The following is a 19,408-nucleotide window of genomic DNA, read 5'->3' as shown; positions in this document are numbered from 1 at the left end:
AAGTAATTTTAATTAAGTGAATAATAACAATGCCATTATTTGGTTTATCTATCCCCCACTATTTATCTACCAGTATCTTTAAAGCCCCAATTATAACGTTTCTATTACGCTCATTTATGCCAAACGGAGTTGTCTCCCAGTTTTTGATTGGTTAGTTTCACCCACATGATTAGTGCTGTTTTGATTTTATTTTAAAGGGCACACATCTGACTTCAGCATCCTATCATCAACATATGCAAGCGGATATATATTTTGTCAGTTTTGTTTTCGATTTTGGCCTACATCACCGGCAAAGGTATTATACATCAGTCTTGATTTTTAAGAATACATATGCACATGTATCTCTGAATACCACATAGATGTATGCTTTTTACCATGGTTGAATTGAGACCTCTTCATCTTCTCAGAAAATTATGTCTAAATATATGTAGTCTATAACTAATTCTGTGTCTACTGTAAGAGGGAAAGTACAGTATGAGATTTTTGTGTGGTTTTTTTTTTTTTTTTGTTCAAATGTTTTTTTTCTCAGTATCATTCTGCAGTACGCTCTGCAGTTTGCATACATAACGCTATATTACCCGGTAATTATCAATTAACAAAAAAAGTGAAACTGCACTTCCTATTTATGTACAAAATTTATTAAGGATAATTGACATAATTACACGTTGTTGAAGGATATATCAGATGTGTAGAAAATTAATAGCACCTCCACATATCAATAGGTTATACAAAAAGAAATGGAATTCATCAGGTCCAAAAAGACTTAAACGTTTCATGGTGAACTCAACGTGATACAGTTAAATTCTCGTACGAAGTAAAGAATTCTACAGAATCGTTCATCGCTTGGTACGTAGTCTAATTGTCTTCTTGATAATTTCTTCTTCTTTTGAGCTGACATACTTAAAAATGATCCTTCTGCTGGGTTGATGTTCTTCAACTTAGTATATGAGCGGCGAATTCTGTAAATCAAAAGAAACATGAAATTATACATTGATTTTCTATTCTTCTATAGAATTGTTAAAAGATATCCTAGGAATGCGACAGGAGGAGGAAGGGATGAGGGGAGAAGGAAAAGAGCAACAAAATGGGAGCAGCTGCGGAGGAGGCGAAGTTGGAAAATGAGGAGGCGGAGCTGATTGAGATGAGGAATTGGGTTATGAGGGAAAAAGGTATGAGGGGCTGAGGAAGAGGGGAGAGAGAAGAGAAGGAAGAGTCTTTATAATCAATTTGTTTAATAGGAATATACCTTCAAATGCAATCTGCCCAGAACCTGTTTTATCAGCCTCCTTGATCATTTCTTCCACTTCCTCGTCTGTTAGTTTCTCTCCTAAATTAATCATCGCCTGCCGGAGGTCTGGTGTAGCTATGTAGCCATTGCCGTCTTTATCAAAAACTCTGAAGGCCTCCCGAAGGTCCTCCTCCGTATCTTTCTCCTTCATAGATTTAGACATCAACGCCAGAAATGCCGGGAATTCTACCAGGCCACCTACACAAAAGTATAAAAAGCTTAATTACTGTTGAATTGGCGTACAAAATAGCAAATAATTACTGAACATGCTGCGGCTGTTTGAAATGTCGGTTCATGCATGCATAGGACAATGGTGGATATCCTAACTCCACTAGAATCCTCTTGAACGATGTTACAGGATGGTTATGGATAAGATGATGTTATGGTGGAATCATATTTATAATATCAGCCAAATAAATGATACACTAACTTTGTGAGATCAATATGCCTGGTTTGAGATATCTTCGGATGCATGATCGAATCCCACCGTTGCCACCAAATGTAACGTGCAATTCAAGAGGTTTAAAGCTGATAATTAAAGTTAAAAAGATTCACAAGTATTTTATCTTTAAAATGGGTTGTAGACACCCCTGTATATCAATAACTTGTTTAAGGAAGTGACACATTGTCAGATGAGTCCAATGTTTATTGTTTATTTCAAGTTGGATTATCGGGGTTCGAAATTGAATAATCGTTTTATCTCAACAAGAATATTTTCAACATGCATTACCATCTTTAACTACTATGCAGAGACACTAAACTTGATGAAATACCCATGACCGTGAACTGACACACATGTAGCCACCCATTTGAGATTGAGACCACATGTATATAAGAACATAGATTGTAGTTTATGGCGATGACGCTTATAAAACTTACTCTTTATAAATATCTGGTTCTATAGCTATTACAAAAAATATTAAATTTTAATTTAATTCGGACTACTGCCCATGCTAATATGGCAGCATTCATTATATCATTATATACGGTTGACCTTCTAGCCAGGATATGATTTGTTTGGAACGACGATATATGTATTAGTTAATTAAGACACGTTAAAACACAGAAGGACAGATCATTACCTTTATCCTCCTCCTCTAGTTCATCTATCCTTTCCTGGAGTTCCTGCTCGGAAGGGTTTTGACCTAGTGACCTCATTACATTTCCGACTTCCTTCGTGGAAATAGCCCCGTCGCCATCTTTGTCCACTAAGCTAAAGGCTTCTTTTATCTCTAATTACAGAAAAGGGTATATGTGGATTATAATTGACTTTTGGATAATTCGGTTCATGGAATGCAATTACACAAAACGTATTCATATATTATAACAGTCGAACATCGGTAACTTGAACACTTGGAACTCGAGTTACCGAGGAATGACTGTAACTGTTTCATCAAGATCAGATTGAACCTCCCCTTATCGTTCGAAACTGTAATTTAAAATTAGGAACCAGAGATCGTGGCTCAATTTTCTTATTACTTTACCGTTCCGAACACGTGCCTGTCCAGTATAAATAATGATACAGAGTTGTTATTTATCAAGATAAATATAGTTAATGGATGTATAACATATTTGCCTATAGTTGTTTAACGTCAATCATTTACATAACAAATGTAACACTAAAAATAATGTCAAATTTCGTTGAATGAACGATGATTTCTGAATATGACAATTTATCAAGAACCTTTTTCAATGAATGTTTAAATATTTGTTACAAAGTTGATAAAAAAACCCATCTATCATGTAATATATTTAAATTGAATATCCATGACATACCTGCTATTTCATCCTCTGTCAACTCGTCTGCCTGTAATGGTGAACCAAGCTTTATAGAATACGTCATTGTAGGATTTGATACTTCTTATTTGTAAACCTTGATATAGGATATTCTATATTGATGGTGACATATCGGGTTTGCTCTCGAAATGATACCATGTAACATCGTACATTATTGAATGGGTGTGAAACAAAGAAAGCCACATATGTAAATTGTGAATGATGGGAAAACGTTAAAATTAAGACACCAAAGAAAACGAAGATAAGATAGAATAAAGGTATTTTTTTCAAATAACGATGGAAATAAGTTATAAATGGATATCAGGACACAAATTCATGAAGTTCTCAAATGCTTCAAATATCCCTTCGCATTGTCCTTTGTAAGAAAGATAGGAAGATAAGGAATGTTCTGTAGCACATGACCTATGAAAAAAATATCAAGCTTATTGCTTTGGTCATATACGTACCACTATACTTCTGAGCAATTAGGCACAGATACCATTATAGAACGTCAAAATTTAGTAATTCGCCAGTAAAAAATCTGGAGCATGATTCATGTAAGAAATCACGTGAAAAAAAAAAGAAATTTGATAAACGGATAAATTTTCAAAGCTTTAAAATCTAATGCGTTCATATTTGAACACATTAGGCTAATACATGAATATATATGATCATAAATCCATTTGACCCTGTTAAAGACATATAAAATACATATGTATTGGGTATTTTTACATAAATAACCAATATGTTTATAACGCTAGTTCAGAATTAGTGAATTTCACTAATACCTAGTGATCATATCACTATATAGGACATGTATAAGCTCTAAAGCTAACACCATTTTTTTTACAATTATTTTCTTCTCACAATTATATATGGAAAACCCCAAAACTACACCTATTCAAATGTATGCTTTAACTTTATATATAATATTTCAGGAAATTACAACAAACTGAAGAATTATATATGTATTACTTACCATGTTGGCTGTGGCGTTGTCGTTGTGTGAAGTCTCTATACCAGCACCATATACATGGGAGACGTATTTGGATCACCAATTCCTGGTTAGCTTGATTTAATATATTCTTGACCTGACACTAATTAAACACAGTTAAAGAGTATCATTAAATTCCTTCATGTTTACTTCACTATAATTTCCTATTTGTGTGACGTTAAGATCCGTTTGTACGCAAGTTTTATTTTCGATGTATATATAGTTTTGCGTAATTGTATTGTTAATTTTCTACTTGGTGTTAAGTGCTTAAATTGTATAGTTTTCCAAGCGTAGCTCACGCAAGGAACACAATACTTAGATAGTATTATGTGATATCTTTCTGGTCGATCGATGTCTTAAAAGAACATTTAATTCATTCGTTGAGAGAAGTTACATACAATGGTTACTGTAGCCGGCGTTCTATTGTTACGCGGCCATTGTTACAAGGCAAATAAAACGCCGGGTAGGAGGTTATAAATCTATAATTATACGTAAACGAGACGTTGCACGATACTAATGGTTTATTTATTTTCTGAAACAAAACCTTGCGACTTGGGATTGAATTTGACATAGAGCTTACGAACCAGGTTCTAATCAATCGTTATTGAGGAAAAGGAGTTCTATAGATCAAACAACAACTTGTTACATGTTCTGTGTAATTTCCCTTGTACAATTTCTGTCGTGTAATGTAAATGAGTATATTGCTTCCAACACTCTGTTCGGTCCCGTCTTCTACGTACTCTAGCCGTATCATAGTCTTCTTAATAATTAAGAAGCCCTCAAAGACTTAGTTTTAAGATGCTTGGTGGGACAATAGCGTGAGAAAATATTAATTGCATTTTTTAAATTTGTGTAGACATGCGTGTACATATGATAAAATGTAAGATATTAATAAGTGTGTGGTTATTATAGAACGCGTGTGGTGGCAAAGGATATCATGGTGGCATATTTCTGCCATCGAGTTGCCGACTTACGACTTAATGATGTCGACATAATTAAGGCATTAAGTCGACATCATATCGGAAGATATCGACATAAACAGAAGAATATGTCGACTTACCACATGTTCATGCCCACATAATGATTCCGAGATAATTATGTAGAAAGTCGGTAACTCAGCGATTAATCCTGTTTATGCTCGGGTGTGACACCGACTTGTCAGGTATTGTTGTCGACATCTAAACTAAAAGATAAGTGGAAATCAAAGGCCACCCTTTCATAAAGCACTGTGTATTTGCAGCAAGGCACCATACAGCAGAGATCGACGTTGATTTTGTTAATTCAGGTTTTCATTTATTTGATTTCAAAATTTTAAAATTGTGATCCTGCACATCCCAGCCATGCAGCTGTAGCCTGCGTGTATGTAGCTGTTAGTCCGAGATGAGGAAGTTAGAGTGCATTTCCATCCTAAGTTGGCCATCATTATTTATTTATATATATAACCGTTAGTTGAAAATTTGTTTAAAAGCTGTGTGTGTATTTTTTGGATTGGCATTCGTACTACATGTAAGTCCATGTAGTACATACCGTACTATACTATATTAAAAGAATGAATGAAAAATGCAAAACAATTATTTTTCCATGTTTTATTTTCTTGCGAATAACGAAAAATACCAGTTACGTAATTTAAAAGCCATAAAGGTCACAGTACAGGTACACAATACACATTGGGAAACCAACTTTCCTTGTTAGCTTTCACAGTCCATATATACATAAATATTTACATCCCTCGATACACTTACATGTATATAAAGGCACAACGAATTTTTGTTATGGTCTTAATGGCCAGATTCAAGCTTTGGGCTAAAAATCCTCCCTGGACGCGATTTTAAACTCAGAACTCTGAATACATCTGCATCTATTTTTGTAGTTAATAGTAAAACAAGTCACGTGCTTATGACCTCATTCATGCAATTGGTCGGAATATACAATTGTATTATGGGTAACTAGTGATCACGTGATTGTGTGTTTACTTCCAAATATGGTGATAGTTTCCTTGCCATTTCCTCGGAAAAATTGGTTTATTTGAAAATATCTAGACTCCAAAATGGCATTAATATTGCATGCATATCATTCTGACTTGCACATATGTACTGTTTTACTGTAAATAATGAACTGAAATGAATTATAAAACTGCCATTTTCACGTTTTGTAAATAAATGATATATTGCGAATCGACCGATTCAATAGGTCTAACCGTCTAATCTAGGATCAGCGAAGATCGGCTACTCCCGGCTAAATTCATAGAATTCTGAATTTATATTTATATATATAATTACCTGATTTAGGTTTCAGAACAGATACATATAACACAGAGAAAATAAGATCTTCGTCAAAAGGCCAAATTATATATACTAAATACCAGGTCAGAGAAATCACTATATTTGGAAGTAAACACACACTCATGTGATCATTAGTTACCCATAATACAATTCCACATTTATTTCGGCCAATGGCATGAATGAGGTATAAGCACGTGACTTGTTTCACTACGAACGCGTGTTTTGTACCCTTATGGGGAAAATCCCCCACAGATCGTGGTTTGATTTCCACCATTTGAAATTGCTAAGCAATATACTATCATAACATTGTTTATTTTCCATATACTTTCCAAACAAATGGTTAAGTTTTCGTGTAGCCCACTTAGATTTCTGGAAATCGAATACATGTGTACACAAACTGAGGAAAATGATGTGCATGCACGGGCTTATACTGTAAATGTGCTGACATGGCAGCTTCACGCCTGGTAAATTGGGACCTAGGACCTAACTCATTATGCTTCGGTAGGTTCCGAACAAAAATGTATCATTTTGTTTGTCAGAAATACTCTTCATAGATTGAAAGGTCTCAAGGCCCTCTATCAATATTGTGAATTTCATGGCTCTTGGGTCTCGGAATTTTCCCCAGGCGGAGAGGGTCGAATTAACCATAGTTTATATAAAACATTTATGAGCATTATTTGCTCAAATTTCATAGGAAATGTAACAGATGTAATGGAATCAAATACTTTTCATAGATTAAAAGGTTAAATTGATACCTCATCCCTGACTGATTTCATGGGCTTGATAGGCCAATATATATATGGTGCTTATACATACAGTATTGTTTCATTAAAAAAAAAAAACATGGCTGACAGATGGCTATGTTTTTTTATTACTGCTATATAGACTTCATTTTTAGTTTTCCCATGTTATAAAACATTTCAAAGAGGAAAGAAAAAGGTAAAGAATTACAGATATAGAGAAAAGATCCATATTTTATTGGCATGATTTACATCAGTCAGTAGTGGGTACTAAGTTCATTAAAATTTAATGTGCAACTGCAGGGGCCTAGGAAGAAAAAGAGTCCTCCTGCACATTTTTCGTACTTCATTTTAGAAAATTTTGCCGCTTTGCGGCACATTTCCTAAAACGTTCAATCACGTAATGTTCAAATCTTTAACACTAAAATTCAATACACATGAACTAGACTAAAAATGTCCATCAAGGGATTCTACTATTCAAAACATGTTTCTTAAAATATTAATTTGCTTATATGTCTTAGCAAGACAATTAAATTACCACGTTAAGAACGCTTTCTCAAAATACATCTCAAAACTCATCTCGGCCATTCTAAATCGTATTATTTTTTCCCGGGGGAGACCCCCGGACCCCCTCCCCCTCCCAACACAAAAAAAAAAAAAAAAAATCTCGCGCATCCGGCGCTTGCAAAATCATCAAAATCGTAATTTTTTTTTTTTCGGATAAGACTCCCAGACCCCCCAAACACCAAAATCTCGCGCATCAGGCGCTCGCAAAATCATCAAATCATCAAAATACATCGTAAAACTCATCTCAGCCATTCTAAATCGTAATATTTTTTTCCGGGTGAGACCCCCGAACCCCCACACAAATCTCGACCCTTCAACGCTCGCACGCCATTTTGCATCTTCATTAATTTCCTGTCAGCGTCGCCACTGTCTATATAAAGTATATAATGGTTGTGTGTTGAATTAATCTCCTCCCGTGGGAGTGAAGCTTCAAGTGACCTATTGCAATTGTCTTTTGGCCGGCATCAACCAGTGTCTGTTGCAAACAATTTACAATCTTCTTAATAACAAAGAACCTCATACATGGACATGATATTGGGCCATAGCATGCTGGGATGAAGAGATGCAAAGTTTGTTCAAATCAGTGATCTTGACCTATGTGCCAAGTCACAGGGCTGAGCATATTTATTATTTATTTAAAAGCAAAACCTTATCTATAACTGTGCATATTGGAATTCAGGTGACTGTTAGACATATATATCCTTATTGCCTTCTGCTCATTCTCAACTCTCATCCATTTGCAAACAATTCAAATTCTAACAAACTTCTTCTCCACAACATGGTTTTTCTCACTTTACAGCAAGTACAAAAACAACAACAATAGAATTACAATCATAAATATTTTGCTTTGATATTATTTTTTTTAAATTAAATTCATCCACATATTTGATTAATAAATTTAATCTGCTTTCATTTTTTAATTAAAAAAAATGAAAAAAAAAACCTTCATATCATAGCAAATGTACATGGTTTGTCATAATATTTCAATCAAGGGGGATAATCCGTTTTGAAGGATTTTTCACAAAGTGGAAAAGTTAAGATTATAATTCACTTTCCATGCATTATTCAACCAAAATTTAGACTGGTATATTTCTTGGTCAACATCAATTATAATTTCAACACAACTTTATTAGATGACGTTTCAAGTAAGTGTCAAGTATATACATAAACTTTGACATCTGGCACAACATGTAATCTTCAATTTATCAATGTTTCACAATCAAAGTCTACCCTAAGCCTTCTGTAAGCTAACACAAACTTTGTCTAAGTGTATATGGAATCATTATGTGGGCATGAACATGTGGTAAGTCGACATATTCTTCTGTTTATGTCGACATCTTCCGATATGATGTCGATTTAATGCCTTAATTATGTCGACATCATTAAGTCGTACATGTAAGTCGGCAACTCGATGGCAGAAATATGCCACCATAATGTCCTTTGCCCCCACAAGCGTTCAATAATAACCACACACTTATTAATATCTTACATTTTATCATATGTACACGCATGCCTACACAAATTTAAAAAATGCAATTAATACTTTCTCACGCTATTGCCCCAACAAGCATCTTAAAACTAAGTCTTTGGGGGCTTCTTAATTATTAAGAAGACTATGATACGGCTAGAGTACGTAGAAGACGGGACCGACCAGAGTGTTGGAAGCAACATACTCATTCACATTACACGACAGAAATTGTTCAAGGGAAATTACACAGAACATGTAACATGTTGTTGTTTGATCTATACAACTCCTGTTCCTCCTTAATGATTGATTAGAACTTGGTCAAAACTCACTTCCTGTTTTGAATGCCTTATTTTCGAAAAAAGAACCCAGGTAAAATTTCTTATTTTCATGCTTTCAAAAATCACATTTAATATCATAAATCGGGAAAACTGATCACATCAAACCATGATATAATGTTTAAACTTTGTATTTATGCAAAAATATCATGTTTAAAAGAATACACTTAAAAGTAGTTAGCCAAGGCAAAATGCCTTTTTAAACCGGAGGTCCCGCTCCCTGTCATCTTTATGCAGTTTCTGACAGTAATTAAAGTGAAATAACTCATATGTAGATAATTTTAATACGTCCTTGACAAGGATTTATAATGTGAAACTTATTATATCGTGTAAGTATAAGAGCTGGATAACAGGGTTGAGAAGAATCGTATGACTATGACTAGAAACATATATACATAACTGTCAAACATGTTTCTGTTATTACTATTGAGGAAAAACAAACCATTTCGGTAAAGTCTGTTCTGGGTGGACAATTTTTAATCGGCTAGGACAATTTGCTATGTGAATTCTACGGCTATTATCATGATTATACATATATGTATATTTGGAAACAATTGATCAGCAAAATAGTTTAAAGATATTTTATATATCTCGAGATATTTTGTTGTAAGTTACTCTGCTTTCACTTTGTAGTTTCCCGCCAACGAATCATTCGGAAGATTTTAATAGAATACTTGGAAAATAACTGAGAGGTATCGAATGAATAGCAACGTTGTAGCAACAGTGGTTCGCTGTTGTACTACCGCACAAAAATATAGTTCATCACAATTTCATTACAGGACAAGAAAGGAAGATGTACAAGATTAAAAAAACATTTTTAACACAATAATCTTTCAAATTGTAGTGTAAAAATGAACACCTTTTGTAATATCTTTGGTGGAGATAGAAATAAAAACAGTTGTTGCGGATTGATATATGTGTGGTTGTCGAGCTACAAGTAATTAACGGGGGGAACATATTAGGAATATAAAGTGTGACCTGATAAAAAAGTAATGGCTCAAGGGGATCCACAGAAATGGCATTTGCCTGGATGGAGGATAGAACAAAAGTTTGCACCAGGCGTTTTGATAGGAAACTGGTCAGAGGAACGGTATACAGTAAGTAAATACAGTATCGCTGTTATCTTCAGCATTGCTAACACTGGCAACATTCAATAACTGTTTCATAGGTCATAAAACGTTTTCCTTTAATAATCATATAAAATAAACTTCCTTTACTCATTGAGATGTCTAACCTTCCTAATTCTTAACTATAACTTTCATATTTTGAACGTTAATTATCATCACATACATACATACATGTATCCTACATGATGGTTTAGACAAACCCGAATCTACATGTAATTTTATAAGCAAAATGGGATTGAATCCATAACACAGAACTTACTGGTCCACATTTTAGTCAATATCCAGTATGACCTAGACCGATACCAAACAGTGTCGGCTTATTCCATGTTTTTATATAGCAGTACGCTCTGGCCCTAAACCAGACATCTATCTGTCATAATGTCTAGCGGTCTGATGTCAGGGCCAGAGTGTCTCGGGCTAGCGAGATAGGTGTTTAGCACGCTAGTAAGTCAAAGACCCACTAGAGACACTCTCTATATATTAGTCTTTAGTACATCACATGATAATTACTAGTAATGCGATTGGATAACAGCCATGGTCTATTTTGCAACAGTTTTCTGTCCGTCTTGACAACAGGAGACTTTTCCTGACTACGGGAACTATACTAAAGTATAGTCCCCCGGGAATGAGCACGCGACCAAATATATGACGTCAGAATGAATGCCATGTGACGTACTAAATCTGTTATGGCCCTTTCCCTCGGGATTAAGGGGCCGCGGTGGCCAAGTGGTTACGTTGTACCGACATATTACCACATGCCCTCCACCTCTGGGTTCGAATCCCATGTGGGGCAGTTGCCAGGTACTGACCGCTGGTCGGTGGTTTTTTCTCCGGGAACTCCGGCTTTCCTCCACCAACAAACCTGGCACGTCCTTAAATGACGCTGGCTGTTAATAGGACGTTAAACTAATAAAAAAAATTAAAAAAAAAAAAATTCCCTCGGGAACAGTTCTCCTATAGTGTTGTCTGGCGAGGTATAGGAGAACAGTTCCCTCTGGAAAGGGCCGTAATAGAATAATAGTGGATCTTTGACTTACCAGCGTGCTAAACACCTATATGGTTAGCTTAATTTACATGTATATGTGTACCAGTTAGGGAGTATATATTCATATTAACACATGCATCTCTTTCAGCTTCTATGACATACATGAATTGTTTGCTGAGCCAGTAAATGGTAAAATAAAATTTCATTCACACAAATCTACTATATCATTGCAGTTCAATAAAGGAGATCAGAAACACAACAGCACTCACAGGGCAGATTTTCGTAATTTCAAAGGCCACCGTCCCGACGTGTTGGTAAGGAGGAAAGCTTTGTTGAAAAACAATGGTCTTGGACCAGAGCATATATTTTATCATCATGGTAAACGTTACTCCAACAACACCGTGTCCTGGTATGACGAGCACTATAATGGCCGCTGGACAGAAAACAACGATTTACCAGGATTACGAGATTGGAATAGCCACAAACTCTCATGGGCACCTGAGAAATCAGATTATCCCCTTCAAGGTACAATAAATATAGCCTCATTTATTTTTGGCAGAATTATATAACTTGTGCATGAGATTTGTTTTTTAAAAAAAATTGTATGAGCACAATAAAAAAAAAATATACAAATAAATAAAAAAAAAAATAAAAAATGCAAGAAATTGATGGAGCGAAGATTCCTCATCCCACACTGAACATTTTCAATCAAAAGTATATAAACATTTTTGTCAAATTTAAGGTCATACTAATCAGTACGATCATTATTATTAAATAGAATTTAATTAACTTTCCATCACAATTACATTACTTTTTTATTATTTTTTTAAGGAAAGCCAACAAATTTCGGACTGCTAGAACATCTTCAAAATAAGTGGCAGAGCCAAATTGCTGATGAAACAAAGGGAGACTACTCATCAACATACCAGAATTCCTTCCTCAAGCACCCTACAGACAGCATGGTAAAGGCAAGGTTCGCTATCCCCAAAAATATGTCTACCAGTCTTCATCCCGTCAACAAAATCAACAAAGATCTTCACCTCCGAAATACTTCTGTTTACAAATCCCCGGAGAAGTTGCCAGCACTGGCATAGTCATTGAGCTATGAACATCATTTTTTGTGTTCAGTAAGGGCATATAATCTTACATACAAAATCCATTGTATTGTAGAGTTAAATATCGTACATTTATGTGATTATAAGTTGAAATTTTACTTTTTGATATCTTGTAACTTATGAAATTATAAATTTTTTTATTGTATTCATCAATGTATATAAACACAATTTTTTTGTGTGAAATGAATATAATGGTGTACTAAATTGTATTTTGAACACAATTTCCTTTGAATAATAAATGTGATATTACAAATTAAGGGTACACAGAAAAATAGGTTACAAATTATACCTACAAAATTTCATTTTGTGAAATAAATTTTACTCTATTGTTAAATTTATATGCTGTCTATTTTTAATTTCATATTACCACATTTGAATTAACAAAAAAAGATGAATTTTGATCTTTTCTTTTTCTACAGTGTCTGAATTTTATCAGAACCATTTTGATAGTGCCTCCCTTAGATAACAGCATTCAATTTTCATTCTCTAGTAATTAATCAGGTTATTTTTCAATTATCAGATATTTATTGGCATGTCAGATGATTATTCAAGTTATTTGTGCATTTTTTTCCTTTTTCTCTTTTAATTTTTTAAACTATCAAAAACATTTACAATGTGAAAATTGTGACTTTTGTATTTTTTATACAAAACCTTCCGGATTATTTCGCCTGGATTTCTGGTGAAATTTTCAATGGGACATAGTGTAAGTAAGGTTGATTGAAATTGTTACAAATTTTTTATTTTCTTGTAAACATTAGGCATACACAGATAAATATTTTCCTGTATGTAACATGCAAGTTCCTGCACCTTTTTCTAGTCTTTGTGTAAAGCTCATTTTGTCATTAAGATCATCTTTCTGTATCTATGTGGTTATTACAAGCCCCTTGTCGGGGCAGTCTTTGTACAGTATTATGGATATTTATAATGCCGTTTGCTGCTTTTTGTTTACCGAATTGCTGTGATATATTCCAAATCATGTGATATCTTACAATTATTTTTTAATTGATTTATCATTCTTGAATGAAACCTTGATTTAATTAAGTGATTGATATATTTTGAATTTTATTGTATACTCTCGCTGATAATGTCTATATTCAAAGTATTTGTCATTGATAAAAAAATACTGAACAGTTTTAAATGCTTAACATTAGTAAAGAGAGTAATTTTTAAATTGATGATCATAATTAGTGATAGTAATTGGTGATAGTAATTGATGACTAGCAGTCTTGAACAATATAACATGTTAACACACAAACAAGCGAGATTTCAATAATTTTGTATTTTCATCTGCTAACACTGTAAGATAATTATACTCAGTAGATCAATCTAGATTCCACATCAGTATTAAATTCCAATTTTACATGGAGTTGATGATTAAATCTAAACTAATATTTTGCCAATCTTTGAATCTCTCTAATAAATGCTATCCCTAGTAATAAATTAGCTCAAACTTATATTAAAGTACAGAAAATGACAGAAACTGTCCCAATTTGATCAAATTTGGAGCAAAATACAATAGCCACAACAGTGCTAACTTTTAACTATGGATTTGCTCAAATTTATTTTTGTGTTTTATTCCAGTCAATGCAATTGTAATTACAATTGCAAAAGTTTAAAAAAAACTTATTTTAACTCTAGGCCATGCTGTAATCAGCGTGCTAAGCACCTTTGTGGTACATGATCTAGCACGATTTTCTTGAAATTCTTTTTTCATTGTAAAACAAAAGGGTACATTTGTGCTACTTAGAGCAGACAAAATTGTAAAAACTCTCCTACAAATAATATATGCTAAATATTTACTGATGATGCTTATGTATATATCAAACTATATTGCTCAAGCTCGACTGATATAATCTCATTATCTAGAGGATTTATTTTAAAGATATATTTATATATAGCTGTAACTATTGTTGGCTTTTTGGTTTTTTGTTTGTTTTCTTGTTATTCTTTGCTACAATATATATATCATTACCAGTATTACATATAGATTCACAGTATTGTTACGTCGTGAAGCACACATCTTTATAATTCAAGTGTGAAAAAGGAAACTAGTATTAAAGAATTGAAGATTGTTATTTGAATAATGGACAAGTATTCTGTTTGTTAGAATTGAAGATGGACTTCACAAGTTTGAAGTATAAAAATGGTTTTGTTGTTATTGAAGATGGAACATATAAGGTTTTACAAAGTATTACCAATATATCTGTTAGAATTCTATTTCATTTGTGTTGCCTTTTTCATTTTTGTAATCATTGCACATTCAATGAGTTTTTAAATTCTTAAAAACCCATAAAATAGTTCTTTTGATATATTTATATCATCTTCAAGTGTCCCAACACTCAAACATCTCATAATTAACTGTATGTTAATATAATAATTGTTTTTATAATAATTAAAAATAAACGAAAATTGTTCTACCTGTTCACTTGAAATAAAGATAGATCTCCGTGTCTTTCAATCTCTAGCTGACATAACAGAGAGGGCAGTTTACTGAACAGATTGAGACCAAATATAGAATTTGAATATTTAAAGATTGTCTATTCCACAAGTTTTATAATTTAAACCTGGAGTGTATTATGTCAGAAAGTTTTCTGTTATAACTATAGAAATGTGATTTCCATTGACTGTGATACATGTTTTAGGTGTTTTGCATCAATAAATACATTGTTAAAATTCTATTTTTGTGTTTGTTGTTTAAAGCATTTTAACATAATTACAAACCCCACCGGGTCACATTATACTGACAACGGGCGAACCAGTCTTCCCACTCCCTGTTTGTTGTGCGCTAAGCAGGAGTAGAAACTACCACTATTATAGACTTTGGTGTGTCTCGGCCAGGGGACAGAACCCAGAGTCTTCCTCACAGGGGCGAACGCTCAACTCTAGATAGGCCAAAAGTGAGGCGGTGCTCTTTTGAAACAATTCCTGAATTGATCATTTACCATCACTGATGATTATGACTGGCAAATTAGTTAAACAAGAGGCCCAGAGGGCCTGTATCGCTCACCTGGTTTGTAATGTCAAGTCATGTTCTGAATACAGGTTCATTGTTTCTTTTCTGAAGGAATTTGAATATTTACCTCTTATTTCCCTATTGGGCCCCGCCCCTCCTGCCCCGTGGGTCAGAGCCAAAATTTATACAAATTCTGTTCCCCTTTCCCCAAGGATGTTTGTGGCCAAATTTGGTTACAATCCATGCAGAACTCTAGGACAAGTAGCAATTTATAGGATTTACCTCTATTTCCCCTATTGTGCCCCGCCCCTCCTCCGCCCGGGGGGTCAGAGCCAAAATTTATACAAATTCTGTTCCCCTTTCCCCAAGGATGTTTGTGGCCAAATTTGGTTACAATCCATGTAGAGCTCTAGGACAAGTAGCGGTTTATAGGATTTACCTCTATTACCCCTATTGGGCCCCGCCCCTCCTGCTCACGGGGGATCAGAGCCAAAATTCATACAAGTTCTGTTCCCCTTCCCCCAAGGATGTTTGTGGCCAAATTTGGTTACAATCCATGTAGAGCTCTAGAACAAGTAGCGGTTTATAGGATTTACCTCTATTACCCCTATTGGGCCCCGCCCCTCCTGCTCCCTGGGGGTCAGTGCCAAAATTTATACAAGAGGCCCAGAGGGCCTGTATCGCTCACCTGGTTTTTTGTTAGTAATTATCACAAGACTTTGACAATTAGAACAAGAGGCCCAGAGGGCCTGTATCGCTCACCTGGTTTGTAATGTCAAGTCATGTTCTGAATACAGGTTCATTGTTTCTTTTCTGAAGGAATTTGAATATTTACCTCTTATTTCCCTATTGGGCCCCGCCCCTCCTGCCCCCGGGGGGTCAGAGCCAAAATTTATACAAGTTCTCTTCCCCTTCCCCCAAGGATGTTTGTGGCCAAATTTGGTTACAATTCTAGCAGAACTCTAGGACAAGTAGCGATTTATAGGATTTACCTCTATTTCCCCTATTGGGCCCCGCCCCTCCTGCCCCCGGGGGGTCAGAGCCAAAATTTATACAAGTTCTCTTCCCCTTCCTCAAAGGATGTTTGTGGCCAAATTTGGTTACAATCCATGCAGAACTCTAGGACAAGTAGCGTTTTATAGGATTTACCTCTATTTCCCCTATTGGGCCCCGCATCTCCTGCCCCCAGGGGGTCAGAGCCAAAATTTATACAAGTTCTGTTCCCCTTCCCAAAGAATGTTTGTGGCCAAAAATCCATCAAGTACTTTATGACTAGTAGTGATTTAAAGGAATTATCTTTATTTTCCCTATTGGGCCCAGCCCCTCTGCCCCAGGGAGGTCAGGGTCACCATTTATGCAAAATCTGATCTCTTCCCCTAAGGAAGTTTCTGACCAAATTTTGTAAAAATCCATGCAGTACTTTATGACAAGTAGCGATTTAAAGGAAATGTTGACGGACGACGGACGGACGATGGATGATGTTCGCTGCGCCACGGCAAAAGCTCACCGGCCCTTCGGGCCAGGTGAGCTATAAAACAATCAATCTGGAGTCCGGAATTAAAAATCTGGAGTTCAGGTATATTCCCCAATAACACTGCCATGGTAAGTTTGATCAAATTTCATGTTCATTTTGCGCTATAATTCAAATTTTGAATGAGGAATCAAATGTCATTTTAGAACAAATATATAATTCAAGGACTTTTCTAGGCTGTTTGGTGAATTTAACGGGCTTATCAATGCCATAATTTCAGGGTTGAATTGGTGAAAATTTATATTTCCATTGTTCAAGTCATAATTAATTAAGTTAAAAAGATATTTTTTGTAGTTTTTGCTTGGGTCATGGGTTTGTGAATTTCATATATGGAAGCAGATGCAAGTTTGAATAATTAGGTTACAGTGACTTAGTTAATCAAAAGTAATATGTGTCCATATCCCACAGTTGCCATAACTGGGTGAAAATTTTGACATGTTATTCTTTCTTCAGCAATCTATTGAAAACTGTAAGGTTTGATGAATTTAGCTGTAAAAACAGTCAAATGGACAGACAAACATGTATAATGCCTTATAATCATACAGAAATAAATAATGTATGCAATGTGAAATTCTTGGCTTTATGGAATGGAAAAGTCACATCTGAGCTGGATTTCTACTGTTTTATACAGGGACAAAATTAAAAAAAAGTTTCATTTATATTTCTGTTAATAAAAATTATGTGATAAATAGAATCTTACACTCGTGACGACAGTTATCCTAACTCTGCCAAACAAATAACCTAAACAAGAGGCCCAGAGGGCCTGTATCGCTCACCTGGTTTGTAATGCCAAGTAATGTTCTGAATACAGGTTCATTGTTTCTTTTCTGAAGGAATTTTAATATTAACCTCTAAATCCCCTATTGGGCCCCACCCCTCTTTCCCCAGGGGGTCAGAGCCAAAATTTATACAAGTTCTGTTCCCCTTCCCCCAAGGATGTTAATGGCCAAATTTGGTCACAATCCAAGCAAAACTCTAGGACAAGTAGCGATTTATAGGATTTACCTTTATTTCCCCTATTGGGCCCCACCCGTTCTGCCCCCGGGGGGCCAGAGCCAAAATTTATACAAGTTCTGTTTCCCTTCCAAAAAGGATTATTTATGGCCAAATTTGGTTACATTCCATGCAGAACTCTATGACTAGTAGCGATTTAAAGGATTTACCTTTATTTCCCCTATTGGGCGCCCCCCCCTCTCCTGCCCCCGGAGGGTCAGAGCCAAAATTTATACAAGTTCTGTTCTCCTACCCCCAAGGATGTTTATGGCCAAATTTGGTTACAATCCATGCAGAACTCTAGGACAAGTACCGATTTTTAGGATTTACTTATAATTCCCCTATTGGGCCCCGCCCCTCCTGCCCCCCGGGACCAGAGCCAAAATTTATACAAACTCAGTTCATATTCTCCCAAGGATATTTCTGGCCAAATTTGGTTACATTCCATGCAGAACTCTGACTAGTAGCGATTTAAAGGATTTACCTCTATTTCCCCTATTGGGCCCCGCCCCTCCTGCCCCTTGGGGGATCAGAGCCAAAATTTATACAAGTTCTGTTCCCTTTCCCCCAAGGATGTTTGTGGCTAATTTTGGTTACAATCCATGCAGAACTCTAGGACAAGTAGGGTTTTAAAGGATTTACCTCTATTTCCCCTATTGGACCCTGCCCCTCCTACCCCCGGGGGGTCAGAGCCAAAATTTATACAAGTTCTGTTCCCCCTCCCCCAAGGATGTTTGTGGCCAAATTTGGTTACAATCCATGCAGAACTCTAGGACAAGTAGCGATTTATAGGATTTCCTTTATTTCCCCTATTGGGCCCCACCCCTCCTGCCCCCGGGGGGTCAGAGCCAAAATTTATACAAGTTCTTTTACCCCTCCCCCAAGGATGCTTGTGGCCAAATTTGGTTACAATCCATGCAAAACTCTATGACTAGTAGCGATTTAAAGGAAATGTTGACGGACAGACGGACGGACGACGGACGGACGGACGACGGACGACGGACGCCGCGCCATGACATAAGCTCACCGGCCCTTCGGGCCAGGTGAGCTAAAAACCATGACTCTTCCCGTGATTGGAGCAAAGAGTTAACCTTAAACTTATTGATTTTTTTGATTAGTTGAGTAGATTAGTACTATAAGTATTAAATACTAGTTTGTATTATATTAAATAGCACACAGAAATACATACGTCAAAAGGTTTTATTTTCCAGTTAGAGACAATAAATAAATAAAAAACTAACAACATTTTGTTGA

At 35.5% G+C, this 19,408-nt stretch overlaps 2 protein-coding genes across 2 annotated transcripts; one reads left to right on the top strand and one right to left on the bottom strand.

Annotated features, from left to right (window-relative positions):
* Positions 1-639: 639 nt before the first annotated feature.
* On the bottom strand, positions 640-4,240 carry LOC138317470 (calmodulin-alpha-like). Its single transcript, XM_069259155.1, has 5 exons — positions 4,044-4,240; positions 3,065-3,095; positions 2,371-2,520; positions 1,247-1,486; positions 640-959 (listed from the first exon to the last, which is right to left on the bottom strand). The coding sequence occupies exons 1-5, from the start codon at positions 4,044-4,046 to the stop codon at positions 934-936; spliced, it is 450 nt and encodes a 149-aa protein (XP_069115256.1). The 5' UTR covers positions 4,047-4,240; the 3' UTR covers positions 640-933.
* Positions 4,241-10,345: 6,105 nt separating this feature from the next.
* On the top strand, positions 10,346-15,355 carry LOC138317462 (cilia- and flagella-associated protein 107-like). The gene is made up of 3 exons (XM_069259145.1): positions 10,346-10,547; positions 11,796-12,087; positions 12,394-15,355. The coding sequence occupies exons 1-3, from the start codon at positions 10,443-10,445 to the stop codon at positions 12,654-12,656; spliced, it is 660 nt and encodes a 219-aa protein (XP_069115246.1). The 5' UTR covers positions 10,346-10,442; the 3' UTR covers positions 12,657-15,355.
* Positions 15,356-19,408: the final 4,053 nt, after the last annotated feature.

The sequence above is a fragment of the Argopecten irradians genome, chromosome 1 (genome assembly GCF_041381155.1).
Source record: "Argopecten irradians isolate NY chromosome 1, Ai_NY, whole genome shotgun sequence".
Classification (NCBI taxonomy): Eukaryota; Metazoa; Mollusca; class Bivalvia; order Pectinida; family Pectinidae; genus Argopecten; species Argopecten irradians.
This window is presented reverse-complemented; position numbering and strand designations above follow the sequence as displayed.